Below are 20,070 nucleotides of genomic sequence, written 5' to 3'. Positions count from 1 at the left end.
TCCTGAGGTCACCAGAACCAGCTGGATCCAGCACCATTCATGCTTCGTGTTGGACTCCACTGCTACGTGTCGCTGAATGATGATGACTAAATGCAGCCGGTGCCAGCCAAACATCACTTCAGTCTATTATGATGGTTTTCAGAGGATGAACTAATGCCAACTCCAATCATAAGACATGGGATACTTCATATGCCATTGTCTGAACCTTGGATTTAGGATGGACCACACCGAACCTCACCGAAATTACCGGCCAGGTTGAACTGCATTTCACATCCCTGATCTCTGCCTGCATCACTTCGGCCTATTGATGGACTACGATCTTGAAATGGAATGCATAGACTAACAATTGCCAACAAAAGCCTTCATCAGCCAATTAACATGGACAATTGCACCTATGTGAACTTCTGCAGTTAATCCAGGTGGACTTCAAAGACATTGGTCATTAATCTTACAGTTCAAACAAAATCGATGTTTAAACACTGACCCTTAACACTTAGTTTAATAATTTTAAACCATGACTTTAACTATACATAAGTAATATTTACATTATATTTGTCACGTTCCCCTGTTGTCTGCCCTGTGTTCTGTGTCTCACCAGTCTATTGTTTAGAACTACATTTTCCACAATCCACCTGCCATCATCACTGCCATTTTGTGTCATTGTTCACACCTGTTTATCATTTGTAATCATCCTGTCCTTGTGTATTTATACCCTGGTTCTTTGTTCTGTCTTTGTCAATCATTGAATGTTGTTGTTAGCCTGGTGTGTGTTCCCTGCCTGAGTTTTCAGTTTTTGTTTTCATCGTGTTCCTAGTTTTATGTTTATTTCCCCATTGAGGGTTTTCCTTTGTGTTTTATTGATTTGACTGTTTTAATAAAGTGAGCTTGCATTTAGATCCGCTCTCCTCGTCTGCTTCGCTGCCTCATTCGTAACAGAACAAAGAACCAGGGTATAAATACACAAGGACAGGATGATTACAAATAATAAACAGGTGTGAACAATGACACAAAATGGCAGTGATGACGGCAGGTGGATTGTGGGAAATGTAGTTCTAAACAATAGACTGGTGAGACACAGAACACAGGGCAGACAACAGGGGAACGTGACAATATTCATGATGTTAGCCAGAGGGGAACTGGCCCCCACAGTGAGTCTGGTTTCTCCCAAGGTTATTTTTCTCCATTAATCAACATCTTATGGAGTTCCTGGCCAAAGTTGCTTTCAGCTTGCTCACTGGGGTTATTAATACAAATATTATTTAATTACTTATTTTTAAACACGATAAACAATTGTATTTTATCTAATTACACAATGATGATTCATCGACATTATAGACATTACAGTTTTATCGTCTGTTAATGCCTGATCGTCTGTAAAGCTGCTTTGAAACGATGTGTGTTGTGAAAGGCGCTATACAAATAAAATTTACTTGACTTGACAACAGCATAATATTAGATTACTATAGTGCAGTCACAGGATGAAGCAGAGGCAGGAACCAAATGCAGAGTAAAAAAATATATGAATAGAGAAATAATCAAAACCATAGGGAACAAACAATGTTGAGAGCTGAAAGCCGACCGGAACGACTAGTTACGGGAACCAGAGACGAGACCGTCATGAACATGAAACAAGCACAAGAGGAACTGGCACTGGGCAGCACACACGAGGAGACTAAAATAGGGAGAAAAATCAAACAGGTTAATGGGCAGGGCAGATGTAACAAATGAACTAATAATGGGCAAACAAGGAGGCGGGGTATGATGCAAGACTGAGAGACGGTACAATCAAACACGCGGTAACACAGAAGCGAAGCCATGTGCTCTCACAAGACACAAACACCCAAATGGCATGAGTGCACATCGCCAAGACAAGGCAATATACATTCATGCCATCTGACAGACAAGATGAGAGAATGCGTAGCAAAGGCAAACAAAATAAAACCACACATTCCCACACTAGACAAAGCCTGAGCATAAAACGACACGGGATGCACACAATAGGCGACAAAATGAGACAGGACGCCTGTGCGAGAGTTCGGCCTCACACAAACCCGACACCTCACACCCAAGTGACCGGTCCTCAGACAGATTGTGACCCAGGTGCGCAGAGCAACACAAAGCATGCCCGTGGTCACGAGTGCATGCCACCAAGATGACAAAGCGCAATGCACTCACGCCAATAACAGAGAAAACATGGAGCATGAGTGTCTGAATCCTGACACCAACCAAAACCGAACCAGACAGGGAAGTCAGGATCCAGACACCATGCTCCGAACATGAAACATGAGACCAAACGAGAAGCGCAAGGTAGGGAAATAACAACCGAAGCCATGTGCTCACACCAAGACAGACAACGAAACACAAGACAGACATAGATGGATGATAACTGAGAGAGTGACAGGACTGTGACAAGCGTGTCCTTTTACATGATTGTTAACAATCACAGTGACAGGCTGCTGCATTATAAGTGAGCACATGTGACTGGGCAGTAGCTGACTGTAAACACATTTCTACACACTGCCGTTATCAGGAGCGCACAACAATAAGCTTCTTAAATCATCAACAAGTAGCAGATGAAGTTGTTTCTCACGATTGTAATTCCAGTATTTATATATTTATACCACTTCTCTGCATTAAATAGTCTGTATGCACATTTCCAGTGTAAACCATATGACGTTTCAGATACTCAGTTTCTCCATGTCGAGAAAGAATTATACTAAATCATAATAAAAAGCAATACACCTTCCACGTGGAACCAATCTTGAATGGAAACAAAAAGCACGAAAATCTAATTCTAAATTATTTTCAGAATGAAACTAGGCATGTTTGTTCCAACTTCATATTTACAGTTACACTGAATCTTTACAGTGCGTACAGTGACTTTTGGTTCACCTAGGGAAAGCATTTGGTAAAAACTGTTGCATAAATTCTTCCTTGGTTGTTTTGTCATTGTCAAGTTCACAGCGCTCCTCTTACAATCACTGCTGATGATTCAAGTGGTGCGCTATAATAAACATTATCGAGAAAGGTGGGAGTGGAGTTTAAAAGGGCAATTCAAAATAAACAAATGCTGCTCCTTGCTGTTGAATTCTTTATGTTAAATATTTAATGTCTGATAATATATAGACATTATTCTGATTATATATAGAATATTATATCCATTGGTTTTGAATAACATTTTTCTTTCTTTCTTTTTATTTTCTCTTTTGTTTTTTGAAGATTACTTGCATCTATGTCCAAATCGGAGTTGTGTGGGCTTGAAGGCCTCTAAGCTGTATGTGTGTGTGTGTGTGTGTGTGTGTGTGTGTGTGTATGTAATTACCAGTCAGTCTCAGGCAATGTGCACTGACAGTGTTTTCGTCTCTCCCACCCTTGATGTTTACGTGCCACCCATGATAGGACAAGGCGAGCACAATGGAGTGGATGCATAATTCAGAGACTGAGAGATACTGAGTGATAACAAGCTTTTTCAATTATCAGCTGATGAAAGCTTCTCCTTAACCTTGATTCTGATTGAAGGAAGGTTGCAAGAACATTCTCCAAGACCCCCCCCACACACACACACACACACACACAGTCTTTCCTCTGCTCTCTAAATGAGACCAGTGCAGTGCTGATTAGTAGATCTGATATAGTGTTCCTTACTTAGTGGAGGCAACTTGGACATGCCAGTTTTTTTCAGTATTATAGCATTTTTAGTAATTTGAACAGTTTATATTAGGGTACACTAGTTGTTTTGTTGTCTGTGCTAAGTTGTGAAAATTACCTGTGTTGTAGTGTTTGGTGCAGTATCTTAAATCAGACTCATCCTTGAGGATGAACTGTGGGAGGGTGAGTCCGTCAGCTACCTGCACAGGACCCTTCTCTTGCCACTCAAAGATGAGGTCGTTCATTGTATAGCCAACTAGGAGAATGAAGAGAAAGGTTTAGATTTTCTTTCTATATATGTATATACATTATGTAATTACAAGATAATAAATTGTAAACAACATTCATGTCTTTGTAGAACTCATAATAAAAATGTGTAAACTTTATGAAATTGAATTCTATGTATTCTTTGAAATCTCAGAATTGATAGTCATGACGTTATGTAAAAAGAACCAATATGGCAGGAGCCTTAAAAATTAAAGGTCTGTTGTGAATTTTTTTATTTTATTTGTTTGCTATGACATTTTTTATACCATTGTTTCAAGCAGGAGCACTTTCTTTGTTCTAAGACATTTTACAAGAACATATAGGGATTGATTAATGACTAAATATTTTGTTGAAATATTTTAATTGAATATTGAAATTGAACACAAAACGTTCAACGTAAACGTCATGGTTTTGCAAATTGTATGGTAATGGAAAGCATTTTCTATATGCTCTGTTTTCAGTGTGAAAATGTTTGGATAATTGTGGATGAGATGCATAAATGGGCAAAATTTATGGATTTTCAAATGTATTAGTGTTCAGTATGTATTAGTGTGTGTGTGTGGCCTAAGATAACCATACAGATTTTAGAAGAATGTTCAGTCAGATTCTGTTAAATGTTTTTTAGGCAAGGCCAAAACTAGAATTTGACAAAATATTTTAATGTGAATTTTTATTAAAAGATAACTTCACACAAACATTAGTGGCTTCAGTGGATTTTTTGACTCTGAAATATATTTTGCTCCACTGGGAGACAGTTTGTTTTGTGCATGTTTCAATCACATCACTTTTACAACGTCAACTTAAATTTTAGATTGACAGTTTACTTACTAAATTCATATTACTGTGCCACTGATGTGATCTTTAATAGAAGAATACTTTAAATAAGTAAATAAAGAAACTAACTGATTGATTATTTTATTTGGTAACATTATTGCATATTTGAACTATAGTCTATTGAGACATAAAGTATTCTAACTACTGTGCATGATGAAAAGGTGCAGGGCTTAGAAATTAAGACACATCTTATCACAAAGCTTTAGCAACTTCATAAGCCCAATAACCCTAAGGCTGCAACTGCATCTGCACAGGGAAGTGAATGATATGATGTTGACATGGACATAAATGGAAAACATATCATCAAGAGTAATCAAACACTCTTTTACAGACACAAGCATGGCCTTTTTGTAAAATGTGGCGAAGAAGACGTTACATGGGGGCTTTCATTAAAAGCCTTAACCCAACAGACAGCAGTCATCATGGGGGAGATTGAGTGAGTTGCTTGTTTTCAAGTCAACAGTAAGCTCTTGGAATGATTTTCAGAACACTTTGACCACTTTATTCACTAAACTTAAACCAGGCAATCTGCACTTGATCTGTAGAAAGACTGCTACTGTTCCTGCTTGCTATAAAGTGGCCACAAAATGTATTTGGTACATGAATGCCATTGCATTAGATAAAAAAATAACAAACGTCTAAGTTACTAGTGTAACACCTATTCCCTGATGGAGGGAACCAGACATTGTGTCGATGAATATGTAAAAGGCCAATGCAAAAGAGGCAAACAGAATTCGAATGTCCCGCACCTGGACGTATGGGTATAAAAGTCAGGCCCGTAAGGGGCCACTAGCAGGACTTGTTCCCCGTCCTCCCTGACCTTGCACAGCACCTGTGCAAGTAGGCTCACTTGGGGAAATGCCAGCTGTGTACCAGCGCATCTGTCCCAAGGGGACTTGACTCCGAACTGAGGGAGTACCAGAGCTCTCCTTTGAGCAGAGCCTGTCATGACAGCGTGTTTATGTACGGTACCATCGCAGTGCTGTCTGAATGGATCAAGAGCTTGCTCTTTTCCCAGTTGGCCTGAAGCCCTAGACGGCTGAGTTGCCTGAGCACTGGTCCCTGTGGGCACATAATGCCTCTCAAGAGTAAGCTAAACTCCCCAAATCGCCTCCATCGCCAGACGAGTCGGCCTCAATCCCGCGGGAAGAAAGCGCGATGCGGGGGGTGGCTGGAGTGCCGTTTCCTTAAAGGAATGAAAGCCGTGACCGCAATGTTTCCATGTTCTCATTGCAAGAGCATAACCATGAATCATTCATAAACGCTGCCTCAGTGTGATCGCAGCCCATACACGTGAGGCAGCATATCATACCATTAGCAGCGTAAAGATATCTACCGCATCCAGGAACTACACAAAGGCGGAAAGGCATCTTGAAAAAGACGCGTCTTTAAAAAGATGTTCAACGCCAATGTGTAAACTCTTTTAGAGGAAATATACTCTTTTAGGAAACGCTGTCGAAGAGCCCAGGGGCGTGGACTGCACTGGCGTGCAGAGAAGGGAGAAAGCCGCTGGTAATGTGCCATAGTATCCAACAGCAATGCTCTTAGCGGTGAGTGGAACAGTAGTGAGTGTCTCAGCTCACTGATCACACAACCGCTCTGCTCCGAAGACAGAATCTGACTGATGCACGATCAGTCAGATGCACGATCCTCGCCTTTTATACCCATATGACCAGGGCGGGACATGCAAATTCTGTTCGCCAATTTGGTATTGGCTTTTTTCCTATTCAGAGGTATCCGAGGCTCCCGAAAGAACCTCTTGTGTCACTACATTCAACACAACCTCGAGTGAGTGACAGATGGGGAACCAAGTAAATAAGTCATCTGCAAACAAATGATGGTAGACCTTTTTTCAGAACTAAGTTACTTTTATTGGCCATTTTTTCAATTACATTTATCCAACTGCTCTCTTTTAGTGGATGTATGATGTTAGTATCTCTCAAACATGAGACAAAATTTGGCTCAGAAAAGTGAAGTTAGTTCTGAAAAAAAGATTTACTATCACTTGCTTGCAGATTCAGCTTGGTTTGATATTTTGTTATCGAATGCAATGACATTCATACATATTTGAAATGTGGCTTAAGTGTTAAACACTTTTTGGGGTCACTGAATAATTGCCTTTAAAAATGCAGTTCACATTTCAGACATTAACTTCTCCATGATGATTTTAAGTCAACAGGCAGGATGTCCACAGGGTACTGCCAACTGATGACATAATTTAACACGAGCCTATCAGGTGAACACTAATGCCAAACAAGTTTCACATCAAATCACAAGTTGACCTCATCCTGGCTACCGGCAGAAGTTATATTCTGAAATGAGAAACACTGTCTGTGTTCCACACATATCTGAAAGAAGGGTTGGGGGAGTTACGTAACAAGCTCTTGATGAGAGGATGTCATACGAGATTACTCACAACTCTCCAACTGCATTATGCACGTCTGGACATCCATGGGGAAATTTTTCAGATCCATTGGACATGAAAGCGTCAGAGTCAATCTAAAAATGGAATGAAAATGGCAGATTTTAGAAATCACTCACACATCTGGTTAAAAACATTTTCTTGTTTCTAATATGTGCTTTTCTTAAAATGGTAATGTATTCATTGCCCAAGCATATGTTTATACGTGCAAAAATGTAAATGCAATTCCATGAACATCCTCTGAATTTGTTATGCTAAAATCCATGGCTCAGACAAAGAAGGGAATCAAAGAGGAAGAGCTGTGAGCATCTAAAGCTGCTTGAGCAGTGGGATTTCTGAACGAGGCCACTAAAGCAGAGAGACGAGTCTGACAGCCGCAGATTGGCCATGTTTTAATTACGCTCCTTGTCCCTCAGGGCACCACGTGGACTTCAGTCAGAGTGAATACTCTGTCATCTTACATCTGCGCAACCTTCCGTCATCTCTCCTCAAAAGCCCCACGTAATTTACTCTTCACTGTTAACTTCCCATATGTCCTCATGCTGCTGCAATGATATTGTCTTCCTATGGCTTTTTAGGAACACTGTATTTGAATGACATTGTGTTTAACCTGGCATTGACTAATTAAAGCTAGGTTAGGGTAATTAGGGTAACAAACGTTTTTTTAAAAGTTACCCACTCTAAAAACTTTTTTTCTTCTTTCAGGTAACCTAAAAAAAAATTATGTTTGGTAACATCAAACAAACTGGTTTTATTCAAGTCAAATATTATTTTCTATGATCAAATCAGCCTGACTACATAAGTTTACACCAACAAAAGTAATTTTTAAATGTCAGATCAAGTAGAAATAACACTTTAATGTAACAACTGCAAGTACAATCTTTTTAAAAGTGTATCCTACATGCTACTAACAAAAGTAGTTAACCAGATTGAAGCTAATTATGGGGGAAATATCTTTTAAAATATTTACACTGGCGGCCAAAAGTTTGGAATATGCACAGATGAATGCACAGATTTGCTGTTTTAGAGGGAAATTTGTACTTTAATTGACCAAAGTGGCATTCAACTGATACAAAGTATAGTCAGGACATTATTGATGTAAAAAAACAGCATCATCACTATATGAAAAAATATTTATGCAATGCACATTAATGAAAATGACTGTAAATATGCCAGAATTAGCCAAATGGCTATTTTTCATCTGTAGACCCTTGACAGAATGTTAAAAAGTCAAGAAAAACAAGAAAAAACACATAAACTACATGATCAAATACTAATACTAATACAAAAGTACAAAAACATAATTGATTCCAAGCACAATAAATGTCCACAATAAATTGTGGACCAATGGCCAGTTGTTCTTATACTGTTTTACTGTTGGTCAAGCTATGTATAGTCTTAAACATAAGACAAACATCTAAATATTTGATCATGCATTTCCAACTAAGCAGATTATATTTTTTTAATATTGAACAATGATAAAAATTAACCGATTTCTTGTCAAGAGTTTTTAGTGATTGTTTATACAGAGACTCCAATGTTTTAGAGTAGTTGTACTAGCTTGTGACCAAGTTGTTCAACAATAAGTAATATGAGAAATTACCATAGAATTTACATACATCATAGCGGCCTCTGTAGACATACAATCTCGAATAAATCAAATAATTGAGACTAAATTTGACCTGACTGCAGGCCTTTTTAACCTGAGCTTTGAAAGAAAGCCTGGAATCAATTAAAATTCCAAGGTACTTATATTCAGATACAACTTGTATCCTTTCCCCTGATAGAAAAACATCTGGCACTACACTTGAACTATTTGTTTTGGTAAAAATATACACACTGTTTTAGAGATATTTAATTGTAAATGGCATAGTTCTAACCAAGCTGGTACATGAACCATGGATTTTGAAAGTTCATTAGCAACTTGTGACACACTGCTCCCATGTCTATAAATAACAGTGTCGTCCACATTAATCTGGATGTTAGTGTTGGGACAAACAGATGGAAGAACATTAATATACAAAGTAAATAGCAATGGACCCAGAACAGATCCTTGGGGAACACCTGTGGATATACTTAGGGCTATTGATTTATAATTCAGTACTTGAACAAACTGTGTTCGACCTGAGAAATATGATTCTATCCAACTCAAGGTCTCTGGAGAAAAATTGTCTAGGTTACGTATGTAACCTCCATTCCCTGATGGAGGGAACAAGACGTTGTGTTGAAGAAGGCCTCTGATCTATGAAAAAAGGCCAATGAGAATTAGGCAGACAGTATTTGCATACCCCGCCCCCGGACATAAAAGAAAAAAGGGAAATACGTCGAGTTCATTCAGGATTTTTCTGAGGAGCCGGAAATGGTCCGGCCACCACAGTGGCTCGGCTCAGCGACGGGCGGGAGGACACAACGTTGTATCGAAGAAGCGACACTAGGGGTCCAATTTAATTCAGGCCATGCGCTGAGCCATGTACATGTACTGCTGACACAAGAGCAGACAGGTATTTCATGTGCAAAGGCGACCAGTTGTGTCAGGCTGCACGTACCCTTACCCAATGCCCCATAAAAGTCGTCGGAATCCTTCTGGTTACCCTAAACAGGGGAACAAGGTGACGCTTGCCAACCTGGGAATAGGCCGAGCCTAGCCGGGCTTCTTTTCTCTCTATGTTTCTCGCATAGAGCCAAACAGCTGGGGTCCTTAGACGCATCGTGGGAAGGGGGTCTTACCCAGTTTCCTATTATTTCAGGTTGAAAAGACCCTGCGGAGCCCACACCTGCCCAGAGACGGGGAGGTAAAAGTGACGAAATACATCACATGGGCCACTCAGGTCACATGTGGAAAAATGGCGCGGTGGTAGATCCAGCCTCAAGGAGGGGGGAGTTGCACGTGGCAACCAGAGGGCAGCTGAAACTGCTTAAGGGAGACGCGGGTCCAACTGTAAGGGGACAGTAATGCGGAAAATACACACTGGAGGAGTCCACGCAGGAGTCCGGACCTGTGGAGCACCTATTCCATTACAGGGTAGATTTGAGTACTCGCAGTGGATTGGGTCGGCAAATTCCTCCGCTGAATTGCAGACCCATAGGGCAAGGAAGGAGTCATCCAGGGATCCGAATGTACGCAATCTCATGGGAGAGAGAGCGCACAGTTTTACCTCAGCCGATGGAAAGGGCGCTAGGTGCAAGCGATCCACCCGGCCAGTCCGTCAGCGTGTTCTACCGGCTCGGACCTGAGAAAACACGGGACGATACTGACTAAACCCTGACAATGTAAAATCTCGCAAAGGTATTAGGTGTTGCCCAACCCGTTGCTCTACATATGTCTCCCAGGGAGGTGCCTCTGGCCAGTGCCTACGAGGATGCAACACTCCTTGTTGAGTGTGCTCCTCTGTTTGGAGACAGCGTTCCCTTTCCGCTGTACACCAAAGCAGACAAAGAGCTGCTCAAAACGTCTAAATCTCTGTGTGCGGTCCAAGTAGGTACGCAAAGCACGTACCGGACACAGCACTGAAGGTGCTGGGACTCTTTTCTCCCGGGGCAGCGCTTGCAGGTTCACTACCTGGTCTCTGATGGCCATGGTAGAAACCTTGGGCGCGTAGCCCAGTTGCGGTCTTAGGATCACATGTGTGTCTGCCGGACCGAACTCCAGGAAAGTGTCGCTGACAGAGAATGCCTGCAGGTCCCCGACCCTCTTGCTAGAGGCGAGCGCGATCAGCAGGGCAGTCTTTAGAGAGAGGGCCCTGAGTCCAGCTGATTCTATTGGCTCAAAGGGTGGGGGGGGGTCTCTGAAGGCCCGTGAGGACCACTGAGAGATCCCAGAAGGGGAACAGGCTTGGTCAGGAAGGATTTAACCTCCGGGCGCCTCTCAAGAACCTGATGATTAAGTCGTGCTTGCCCAAAGACTTGCCATCTACTGCGTCATGGTGGGCCGCGATAGCAGCAACATACACCTTCAAGGTGGAAGGGGACAGCCTCCCCTCCAGCCTCTCCTGCAGGAATAAGAGCACTGACCTAACTGCACACCTCTGTGGGTCTTCAGCCCGGGAAGAACACCAATTTGCGAACAAGCACCACTTCAGGGCATAAAGTTGCCTGGTAGAGGGGGCTCTGGCTTGGCTGATCGTGTCTACGACAGCAGGTGGTATACCAGCTAGATCTTCCGCGTCCCGTCCAGGGGCCAGACGTGGAGGTTCCAGAGGTCTGGGTGCAGATGCCAGAGCATGCCCCGTCCCTGAGAAAGAAGGTCTTTTCTCAGGGGAATTCACCAGGGAGGGGCTGTCGTGAGGAGTACGAGGTCCGAGAACCAGACCCGGGTGGGCCAGTACGGAGCCACTAGACCAGCTATACTAGACAGCACCTGTGCAAGAAGGCTCACTGGGGGAAATGCATACTTGCGCAGCCCCGAGGGCCAGCTGTGTGCCAGCGCGTCTTCCCCGAGGGGAGTCTCTGTTCGGGCATACCAGAGCGGGAAGTGGGAGGTCTCTCGGGATGCAAACAGGTCTTCTTGGTCCTTGCGAATCGTTCCCAAATCAGCTGGACCGACTGGGAGGGAAGCCTCCACTCTCCACCGGGCCAGCGTTGTCGTGACAGCGCGTCCGCTACCACATTGAGGTCGCCGGGGATGTGAGTGGCGCACAGTGACTTGAGCTGTGACAACTCCTACTACTCCTGCTGCCATCTTCCAGGCCCCATTTCCAGCAGCCATCACTCCAACAACTTATCCTTGAGTTATCATGTTAAATTGTAATTTGGTACTAGAAAAATCACTTGCCATTATATCAAACACAGTTGAAAGCTATTTGGTTCATTAAATGAAGCTAAAGAAAAAGCCACAGGTAATTGGAAAAGAGTATTATGGATCTTAACCCCACTGAGCTTTTGTGGGACCAGCCAGATTGTAAGGTGGATGAGAAGTGCCCGACAAGACAGCCACATCTATGGCAAGTGCTACAGGAAGCGTGGGATGAAATGTCACCTGAGTATCTGGACAAACTGACAGCTAGAATGCCTTGGATCTAAAAAGCTGTTGTTGCTGCACGTGGAGGTTTTTTATGAGAACTCTTTGAAGTAGTTTTTTTTAAATTGTAAAAGTAATTTTTCACATTATTAATGTCCTGACAATACATTGTGATCAGTTGAATGCCACTTTCGTGAATACAAGTACCAATTTCTTTACATAAGAGATACATTATTCCAAACTTTTGTCTGCCAGTATATGTATATATATATATATATATATATATATATATAAATCAGAATACACACTATCTTGTATAACATAGTTGAAAAAATTATGAGCAGTAGCATTTAACAAAGTATTTTGCTGTAATAAATGACCTAAAATGCTGTGTAGGTACTTATGCCTATTACTCGAATTGGTGAAGCCTGTTTTTAAATCGGTTAATGTTCATGAACATTTTCATTTACATGAGTGAACTGATTCTATAAAATGAATCAGACTTTCCAGTGTATGGGAGAAAGTATCGTTTAGGAGAGCATGTTTAATTGTTGCCTCACCTTTCTTAACTGTAATGCTTAATGCACCAACATGATCACACATGAAATGCTGCTTCTGAATGTTCCAAATCTACCCTGAAATCAGCCCCATTCTGTTACATTTCTGACAACCACCATCCACATCACACATTTTTAGAAAAGTCAAAGGTCTTTGTCTTTCCCCATGGTGCTGCTGATCTCCGAAACATGGATTGTGGACTTATAGAAACCAGGTTGTGACTAGGTTAGTGTTGTTTATGTTTGTTTAAATTTATGTTAGTGTATTTTTTCCTTAGCCTTACGTGCTATACTATTACATAACCTGTATTTCATCTATCTGTTCTTTGTAGTAATTTGATTTATTCTACTGGAGCACGTACCAATGTTTTTCTGTAATGCTCACTTTCATATAACAAGGTAATTTGTAACACAAGGCTTTAAAATATATTATAATGTATTTGTCATTGCACGCAGACTGTTTAGCTGAATTGAAGTCAGTAGGAGTCTTTTCTTTTACCCCTTTTTTTTTTTAGTTCTGCTCACTCTCCGAGTTGTTTTCACATTGTGGACAACTTTTGGTTACTGAGGGAAACACTGGTGTCTCCTTTGTTAGTTTTTTATATGGAGACTTTGGTTCTGTGCGTGTTCAGGGGTTTGTTGCGGGGAGGGTGTCCCACTTCGGCTCTGTATCCCTGTTGTTTATTTTAAATGGTTAATAGTAATATGGATCCCAGCACTGCTAGGACAGGCACACCTCTAAGATTTATTAGTTGGAACGTCAAGAGATCTAAGGTTTTTACACATATGAAACGTTTAAACTCTGATATAGTATTTTTTACAGGAGACTCACCTTCGTGATCACTATAGGTTGCACTACCCTTGGGTGAGCAAGTCTTCCACTTGAATTTTAATTCAAAGGCAAGAGGGGGTCGCTATTTTAATAAGCAAAAAGTCACAGTTTTCCTCCACTAATGTTATTGCTGATGTGAATGGTAGATACCTTATAGTTTGCTGGAACCCTAATGCAAAAACAGGTTTTGTTGGTGAATGTATATGCTGAAAACTTTGATGATGTGGCATTTGCTTTTTAAATACTCACCTGTTGATTTTCATAGGGGATTAAAACTGTGTTTTTGACCCAAACTTGGATCGGTCTAATCCCCATAATCTGACTCAATCTGCTATGTCTAAAACATTTTCCGATTTAGACCCCAGAACCCTTCTCTTAAAAAATTGTCATTTTTCTCCCAGGTGCATCATTCCTATTTGAGGATTTTTTTATAGACAGTACTCTTAATTCTTGTGTTGTTTCTTCTGACTATTTGGGTATTTTCATTTCTGACCATGCGCCTCTTTCAACTTTCTATTTATAAACATAACCCACCGCTTTGGAGATTTAACTCTTTTCTTTTGGCAAACAAATAATTTCTATTATCACTTTCTTTCCTTCAATCAGAATGACTCTTATTATTCATTATTATGGGAGACACTTAAATCCTATCTCAGAGGGCAGATTATTTCTTACTCTGCTCTCTAATAAAAGGCGCACTGCTAGGCTTTATGAACTCACATCTGCGATCAGTAACCTCGATCTAAGACATACAAGCAGAATTCAATCTTATTTCGACTAAAGAAGCAGAGCACTTGTTACTACGTACACGTGGTTCATACTATGAACATGGCGACAAGCCAAGTTGTTTACTCACACATCAGCTACGGCGACAGGCCACTTTCCGTCTGATACCTAGTATTAAAAACTTGTATAATATTATCACTACTGATCCCAAGGAAATTAATGCTACTTTTAAATCATTATACTTTTCATTTTATAAATCTGAATTTCCTACAGACAATGCTAAATTGGATGAATTTTTTCAAAACCTTTGTAACCCTGTTATTGATTCTAATACTGCCAAACAACTGGACTCCCCACTCTCTCTTGAAGAAATGTTTAATTAAATTCAAACTATACAATCTAACAATGCCCCTGGCCCGGATGGGTTTCCAATTGAATTTTTTAAAACTTTTATTGGAAAATTGGCACCATGTGTTAAATGAATCCTTGGAACTTTTACAAGTGTTCATAAAACTTTATTGAAGAGATGTAGACTTAGTGGGGGACTTGCATTACCCAATTTTCAATCTTATTACTAGGCTGTGCACATCCATAAACTTTGCTACTGGGTTGAATCTACTGGAACTCCTGTAAATTGGAATTATCATCTTGTAGGGTATCCTCTATACCTGCTTTACTTTATTCCTCTCTACCAACAAAACTTTCTTTATATGCTGATAATCAAGTTGACCGTAACACACTTAAGATCTAGTATCAATTTAGACAGCACTTTAAATTTGTAGGTGCATCCTCTTTGGGTCCTTTAAGCAATAACCACTTATTTCCTCCATCATGTTTGGACTATATTTTCAGTGTGGTATGACAAGGGCATAAAACAATAAAAACATTTGTATGTAGATGGTGTCTTTGATCGTTTTGTCAACTTGTCATCTACATCTGTTTTGCTATTTTCAAATTCAAAATTGTATTTCTAGATGTATCCCTAATCCCTCTGCACCTCCAGAACAGCTGTGGGAGAGCTTGCTCTCATATAATCCACATCAGAGAGGAATGATTTCAAAGATATATGACTTTATTCTGGCTTTAAGCAGTCAGTCGAGTACCAAAATTAAGAATGCATGGGAAATGGAATTAAGAGTACAAATAAGTGAATTGGATGCTCATCTTGGATTCATCTAATTCAAAGTTTTACATAGGGTCCACTGGTCTAAGTCAAGACTTTCTGTAATATATCCAGCAGTGGAAGACAAATGTGATAAATGCCATGGCTCTACCTGTCATCTTAGTCATATGTTTTTCCTTTGCCCTGATCTGTATGGTTTTTGGACTGGTTTCTTTAATATATGTCCTCTATTCTCAGAGTAGATCTAAAACCTTGCCCATTGATTGCTATATTCGGGATTGCTGATGCCTCAGATCCATAAAGCTGTATACAAATAGATATTATAGCTTTCGCATCCTTAATAGCAAGACGTTCCTTACTGTTGCATTGGAAGTCTGTAAAATATCCATCCATCTCCCAGTGGCTATAGGGACATGATGAAAATATATGATAAGGGGATGTACTGACAAGTTTTCCACAAATGGCAACCCTAATTTCTTATTTTATGGAGTTACAGGCACTTCCCATTTGAATTTTTTTTCCTGTTGTTGGAATTTATAATATATAAACAACCATTTATATATGTGAATTAGACATGATGAGCCAGGGAGGTGGGTTTGTTCAGTTGATTGTACTTTTTTTATTTTCTACACTAAGATCAGAGTGCATATATATATATATATATATATATATATATATATATATATATATATATATATATATATATACAAAAAATATGAATTGTATTGTATCTCTGTGACAGGAAATATGCATTTTGTTCTCTTAATAAAAATATTTGGGAAAAAAAATAAAGAAACCAGGTTGTAATTGTGTTCAATCTGAGACAGGTTTAGGTCCTGTGGAATATAAAAAGTAACTGCATCACATAAACAATGGTGAGCGTGATTCTGAGGTTGCATTTTTGTTTGAAAAATGAGTTGAGTTGAATTAATAAAATATGCACAGGTGTTGACTGTGTTACCTCATATACAACTTCAAATAAAACTCACTTTTGGCGCCACCCTGTGGACATTTCACCTCCACAACAATTCCAGCTTTGTCCACTAGGGGCAGTGGTTTCGAATTTTGGTAAGCACAGACTGATTTCAGTAGCAGAACTTTCTTTCAACCTCCTGATGCCGAATTCACAGTGTTATAGCATATTATTGTGCTACACCTCTACTTGGGCAAAATTAGATTGTTACTAGAACAGACCATTTTGAAAACAGCTGAATTATTGTCACGATACTGAAAAAGTTTGAAAAATTATTAGCATCTCTTCTTTTAGTTAATTACACCCCAACACTGCTTGTTAACATTCTCATATGCTAGTTCAGAAGAGTCTTACCTGATTGAATAGAGGACATTTCCATTATGGAATATTCTCAAGAGCTTGTTGTCTGTGGTAACCTCGTGGAAGTGTGCCCCCTTCTCATTGGCAAAGAACAGATCAGGCTTCCAAATAGAGTCTAACATAGAGGGATCCAGGTCCAGAGAGTTATCTGGATATTCGCTGTAAGCTAACCGTGGGTCGTTCCACTGCTGCCGGAGAAATATGTTCACTCTGTAATCCTGTGAGAAAAGTGCAAAGCTTTACATCATTCAAGGCAAACAGCACACGAGAGGTAAAAAAGGTCTGTCTGCCAGTTCTAAATTAAAGATAATGGGTATATTCATGTACAAACATGAACAGCCACTGAAAGTTGCCTGCAAAATATGGAAATAAGCATCATTGCTCAGATTCATGAGACAGTAATATGCTATAAAAAAGACATTTAGCGCAGTGCTTACAATTACATTGGTAGCTTTCATTGCGGAAAACAGTTAATATAACGTATGTACGCTGATTTTCCACTGACAATTAGGTGAGCAATTCAGGGGGTCAAGGTTTGACTGGTTAGCATGGGCAGTTAGCCCCTGCTGGTAGATGTTGGCATAATAGACTTCAGAAAATTATCCCATCAGCAAATATGGTGGTAGGCATGGATGAATGTGGCTGACATGCAGCTGCCATTAAATGGGAATACTAACAGATAGCTCTCTCCAGTATATTATATACCTCCTTGTTATAATGTATTTAAAAATTATGAGCTTGTGACAGGTCCTTTAGCCAGGGCTCAACATTAAGCATCATCATGTTTTACCAAGTAAGTTAGTCATTCACTTGTCCAGGTAAAAAAGTTACTTGTCCAGAGAGAAAAAAGGGCATTTAATTTACATGCTCAAGTAACGTTAAAGTTTATGTTGTATATTTGTCATTTGGTATTTATTTTATGTTACGTATGGTAGTCAAATAAAGAAAATCCTCCATCACCACCATTAACAGCAGGGATGCTCATAGTTCTATGGAATGAGATTTACTTATTCATCATGTTATTGCAGCAAGATCTACCATGTACAATAATGGTATTGTGACCATGTACATTGTCACAATACCAACATTTCAGTAATCGGTAGTGAAATTTGACGATTCTCATTACCAGCCTTAATACCAAAACAAATAATAAAACTAATTAATGTTAATTATGGAAGAATGGTTTCAAGTTCTTAAGTAATTATTCAAGAATAGTAAACAGTCAGTAATAAAAAAATAAAAATAAAAAATAATAAAAAACAGCAATGAATAGAAATAGATAAAAAAAATTATAGATCAAAAAATACAAATTAAGAAGACTCAGTACTTTTTAACAGCTTTAAAAGTTTTTTAACACAGTAGGCTATCAAGTATTCAAGGAAACATTCAGAATGAAATGCAGCAAAACTACTACTGGTCTTGTAATGATTATAATACATGAATACTTTTTAAATCTAACGTTATTCAGTCAAGGGCAGTGAGTATTTTCTCATTTTCTGGTTCTGGTTGTTGATTATTATAATGACACACTACACTAGACAGCAGCGGTCTATTAACTTACATGTATACATACAAGTCCGACATTTTAATACAAATCCGCTTTTTTCTCCACTGTTTACATTCACTTTAGACAACACTCTCTGTGTTTACATGAATACCTCACCAAGACATCTTGGTGGAATTTTGAAATGCATTTGCCCGTTGAGCTACGCATTAGCACAAGCATTTTCAGAACACACGCATACATCGCCTGTCAATCAAACAGAGCGCAGCTGTTACTAGATCGCTTGCGAATTATAAAATGATGTGCTCTTGATTATTTCAACAGCAGAATAAGAATATACAATTTCGAATAAGTGACCCAGGCCTATAGGCTATCACGAATATAGCCGGTTATTGTTTTGTTATTAACCTTTTAATCAGTCTCCTTGTCTGGTCGGGCAAGTCAATGTTAGTGCTGAGCTCTGCTTTAGCTTTGTCAATTGTTACCCATGGGTTATATGAGATAATGTATTTTAAAAGCTTTTTTGACTATTAACACAACACAAGGCATGGTTACCCATACCCAGGGGTGCCATCACGTGTCAAAGTAGTATTGACTCATTTTATTGCTGTGGTATAAAATGCTAAAATAAATTAGCTACCTGCTATAAAATAGTTTTTTCATGTTCATTGACGTAAGCATATTGCCACTGCACACCAGTGGTGGCTCCTGAAAAAATTCTCAGGGGGGGCAATTTTTCTGATAATGATTAAGGTGACCCATTCAATGGGTACCGACTTCCCCTCTAGCTACATAAGTTACAGGTGGAAAGCTATGTAAGAAATTAGCATCCAGGACCCTTCATAATAAAAAATGCTCCACAATTAATTATTCCACTTATTCATTTCTTACATTAAACCAATGTTGTGTGTTGTAAAATAGCTAAACAGGACACATTTTTAAAAAGATATGTCCAACAACAACATAAAGATGCGGGCAGCATATAAGTCAATACCAGAAGCATTTATTGACTGATCTCAAAAGTATTGGCTTACAAAAGCAATGTAAGTTATCACAGTACAAATAATCAAGGGTGTTCTTTCACATTCCTCAACACTGCATAAACAATCTGCATTTCCATAAACAAATAAAATTTCAGCTTAGTAGACAAATTGTTGAGAGAAGTGGATCTTTAGAACTACATTTTCTGGAATGTAGGATATCACCAAATTGCTACTTAATAAAAGCAAATTAACTTCTGCCCTCTTGTATAGATTTGTGAAAATGTACATGATCAGTGATACACATTTTGCCTGAAAACAGGCTTTGTAAATATGAACAACCATATTCTGGCCATTTGTATAGATTTGTAAAAATGAACATGAACAGATTTTCTTGTACTTTTTTTTTGAATGAATGAAAAATAACTATTTAAAACAACATCAACTGTGAACTGATTTGGTGTGTGTGTGTGTGTGTGTGTGTTAAAGAGACAGACAGGGAGAGAGAGAGAGAGAGAGAGAGAGAGAGAGAAAGAGGCTACATTATTTGTACTGAAACTGTGCTCTTCTCTCTTTCAATGCAGCAAAGTGGTCAATTACTTTCTCATTGAAATCAGGCATGTTGAGGACGAGTTCCCTCTCCATGGAAAGCATGGCCAGTGCATTCAGACGTTCCTGGCCCATTGAATTTCGCAAGAATGTCTTAACTCGTGTCAAAGTTGAGAAACATCTCTCAGCCTCAGCTGTTGTCATGGGAGTTGTTATGAGGATGTTCAACAGAGTCACAGTCTCAGAGAATGTCTCCTGGAGGTTGTAGCTCATGAGAACCTGGTACAGTGCCAGTGCACCACAGCAGCCCTTGAATTCAGGACTCAATCATAGATCAG

At 39.5% G+C, this 20,070-nt stretch overlaps 1 protein-coding gene across 2 annotated transcripts in view; it reads right to left on the bottom strand.

The window, feature by feature from the left end:
- glra3 (glycine receptor, alpha 3) overlaps positions 1-20,070 on the bottom strand; it is a 112,731-nt gene that overhangs the window by 38,562 nt on the left and 54,099 nt on the right. For both annotated transcript variants that reach the window (XM_052127254.1, XM_052127255.1), the window contains exons 4-6: positions 16,694-16,917; positions 7,166-7,248; positions 3,767-3,904 (exon numbers count right to left, since the gene is read on the bottom strand). In XM_052127254.1, coding sequence (XP_051983214.1) covers positions 3,767-3,904; positions 7,166-7,248; positions 16,694-16,917 — 445 coding nt within the window. The remainder of the gene's footprint in view (positions 1-3,766; positions 3,905-7,165; positions 7,249-16,693; positions 16,918-20,070) is intronic.

The sequence above is a fragment of the Xyrauchen texanus genome, chromosome 5, assembly GCF_025860055.1.
Source record: "Xyrauchen texanus isolate HMW12.3.18 chromosome 5, RBS_HiC_50CHRs, whole genome shotgun sequence".
In the NCBI taxonomy this organism is placed as follows: Eukaryota; Metazoa; Chordata; class Actinopteri; order Cypriniformes; family Catostomidae; genus Xyrauchen; species Xyrauchen texanus.
The sequence above is the reverse complement of the archived record's forward strand: the minus strand, read 5'-3'. Positions and strand labels throughout refer to the sequence as shown.